Below are 2,913 nucleotides of genomic sequence, written 5' to 3' on the forward strand. Positions count from 1 at the left end.
CTGTCACCTCCTGGGCTCAGCCACACCCAGACGAGCTGAGGCGAAAAACAAAGATTCACCCGTAACAAACAAATCTGTTTCCCGCCACAAAGCAAGGCGCCCGCCCACCCCGCTATTCAGCGACCGGCCATTGGGCAAGGCAACGGAGATTATTCTTTATTTAATAATTACAAATCTCGCGAGATTAAGTGCTTAATGCTTTTTCGCTTTTGAAATCTTCAGTGTATTGACCTTATGGGTATCTTTTTTCATTTAGTTTAATCCTTTCTCCTAAGATATATATTTGTTTATATACCTCGTGGTGATTTACACAAAAATATTAAGACGCGGCATAGTCACGTGATTCCGTAACTTCCGGCATTCCGCTCAAGTTGAGCAAACGTCACAATATCATTCACATGAGGCATGTTTACACCTCATAAAACAGCTACAGGGGACAGCGGACAGGACGGCCATACCTGCCGGGTTACCGGTCGTGAAGTTGAGATGAGTATTCCCACCATTCCCGGCCACCATGAAGTAATAAAACAAATACGTGTGACGTCACGACTAATATGTGAATGTTACGTTGACCACGTGTGACGTCACGTTAAATACGTGTGACGTCACGTTTTTTCCACCAATGTCGTTCCAATTTTATTACAGGTTTTAAAGTGGGTTTCTTCACGGTAATGAAACCTTTATTCTAAAGTGGGCTTTGCGTGTCAAACAGTGTTTTTTTCAATGCACGAATTTTCTGGTAAACAAACCACAATTGGTGTGCAAAAGTTGCATTAATATGAAATTAAACAGAACCAGTTTTAAGAGATGTTTAAAATACAACTTGTCTTTTAATGGAAAAATAACAAACTACAACTACAAGTCCATTTACATCTAAAAAAAAACCGTTTGTGTGGACGCGTTTTCTCGCCATTGCTCTGGACTGCAGAGTATGGAGGCAAACCGGCAATCAGTTAATTTTCCCTCCCTTAAGCCAAAACTCAATCCTTCCTCGAGGGTGGACTCGTTGTGCAGCTGCAAATTGTTTCCGTCTCCAGTGCAATATTATATTCCTTATTGGACACAGCACCAGGAGGAAGGACGTCATACGCAGGGATATGACGTGTTTATCAGTTGATCTTCTTCTTTTCAAACCAAGGCTTCGATTCCTTCGAATCAAGACCTCGATACGTTAGACAGCTTATACTATCGGCGAGTCAATTTTAACGATGTTCTTCTCCTTTTCCCTTTATAATATACTAGAATATAAGGCCCGTCGCTTTGCTGACGGAAATACCACCTTTGCTGCGATGACTAATCTATGGGGGAAGAAAAACAACAAAAGGATTCCTGGGAGATCCTGCACTCTGAGTCCGTGCAGGGATAACCAACGTCACGTGTTGGCATTTGCAGTTTTCACACGCGTGTCCACGTACCCGTGGGGGAAAAAAAAATTCTTTTATTTTTTGGATCACAAACACTCCCGGAGTTACCCGAATCCACCGTAGTTGTATTCATTGAAATCCATTAATCCGTTCTCACGTTATAACACGACAGACAAACAGACAGACACGACTCCTTTTGTAATATAGGCCGACGAGATGAATGCACCCGGCGTTGTCCGGGTTCTTTTTGAATGAATTTAATCTTCTGCACATCGGTCTGACGCGAGCCCAGTATCAGTTAGTGCTCAACGATTCCTTTTCTTTCTTCTGTCGGGCCCTGTGAGAGAGAATTTTGAAAGCATGTGTTGCAATCAGTCAGATATTCCTATTAAGTGCATAAGTTGTACTTCAAGATATTTTGAAAGAAGAAGAAGATTTATTGCGAAATGGGCCCAGCCCAGCCGAGGTGGGCCTCGACCGGCCTCGCCACCGAGCCGATAACCTTCCCGGGACCCGTCCCGACATTTTTTGTTTCAGAGGTTTCCTCCTATCTTTCATCGTTCAGGAGATAATAAGAAGAAGAATAAGAAGAAGATACATAGATAGATAGAAGATAGATGAGGCCCAATAGCTTCAAGTCCCTGCCCTGCCTTGACCACGATACTCCTCCACTTCCCTCTGTCCTCCACCAACTCTCTCCACTCTCCAACTATCCCCACCTCACTGATATCCCTCCTCACACAATCCTCCCATCTAAACCGTGGTCCACCTCTTTTCCTCCTACCTTGCTCCCTCAACCTATCCACTCTCTGTGCCATTCTCTCTTCTCCCATCTGCACCAAATGTCCAGCCCATCTCACCCGGCATTTCACCAATCTCCCCATCAAGCTCATCTGCACACCAATCTCCTCCCTCAGTTCATCCATTCTCCTTCTATCCAGCCTCTTCACTCTCACAATCCTCCTGATCCAGTTCTCACAAACCTGCATCCTCTGTTGTTGTCTCTCTGCCAGCGCCACCATCTCCAAACCGTAGTAAAGATAGGCTGGCGTTACGCACGACATCATAACCTTCCCTTTCAATCTCCTTGAAATATTTATGTCTGCCATTACTCCCCCCCCACCCTCCTCCATACATTACTAGTACCCGACTGCAAAGCCGCAATGAGCCGGCGAAGCCAAAGCCTCTTGCCACTATTTTACCCATCACTATGGCATCAGTAGGTTAGGTAGTTGGTAGTTGGTAGGTGGAGTAGGTACCGTACCTAGTTCAAAATAATAATAACAATAATAATTCATTTATTTTGTATAGCGCTTTTCCAGAAGCCCAAAGGCGCTTTGACAGAGTGGAAAACATAATGCATAACAATACATGAAAACCACAATTGCAAAAAGACAAGAATCAATAGGGAAATATTTAAAGCAAAAGGAGGGAGAAGGAGAAGAGATAGTCAGGGGTTAAATGCTGTGGGTTGAATGTTGAATGCAGTGTTGAACAGGTGGGTCTTTAGTGATGTTTTGAATGTGGTGAGTGAGGAGGAGTCTCTGAT

General features: G+C 44.0%; 1 protein-coding gene across 4 annotated transcripts in view; it reads right to left on the minus strand.

Moving 5' to 3' along the window:
- Positions 1–580, minus strand: part of CDK2 (cyclin dependent kinase 2) — a 38,865-nt gene extending 38,285 nt beyond the window's left edge. The window contains exons 1-2 of one of the 4 annotated variants that reach the window (XM_068126440.2): positions 459–558; positions 1–35 (exon numbers count right to left, since the gene is read on the minus strand). The exon at positions 1–35 is cut by the window's left edge and continues 153 nt beyond it. Coding sequence is in view for 1 of the 4 variants with exons in the window: in XM_068126439.2 (XP_067982540.1) it covers positions 459–503 (45 nt within the window). In the remaining 3 variants the exon portion in view is untranslated. Of the gene's footprint in view, positions 36–59; positions 132–458 lie in introns of those variants that run through there. The other 3 variants (XM_068126439.2, XM_068126443.2, XM_068126441.2) reach the window with 3 other exon arrangements.
- Positions 581–2,913: the final 2,333 nt, after the last annotated feature.

The sequence above is a fragment of the Myxine glutinosa genome, chromosome 10, assembly GCF_964187855.1.
Source record: "Myxine glutinosa chromosome 10, kmMyxGlut1.1, whole genome shotgun sequence".
Taxonomy (NCBI): domain Eukaryota; kingdom Metazoa; phylum Chordata; class Myxini; order Myxiniformes; family Myxinidae; genus Myxine; species Myxine glutinosa.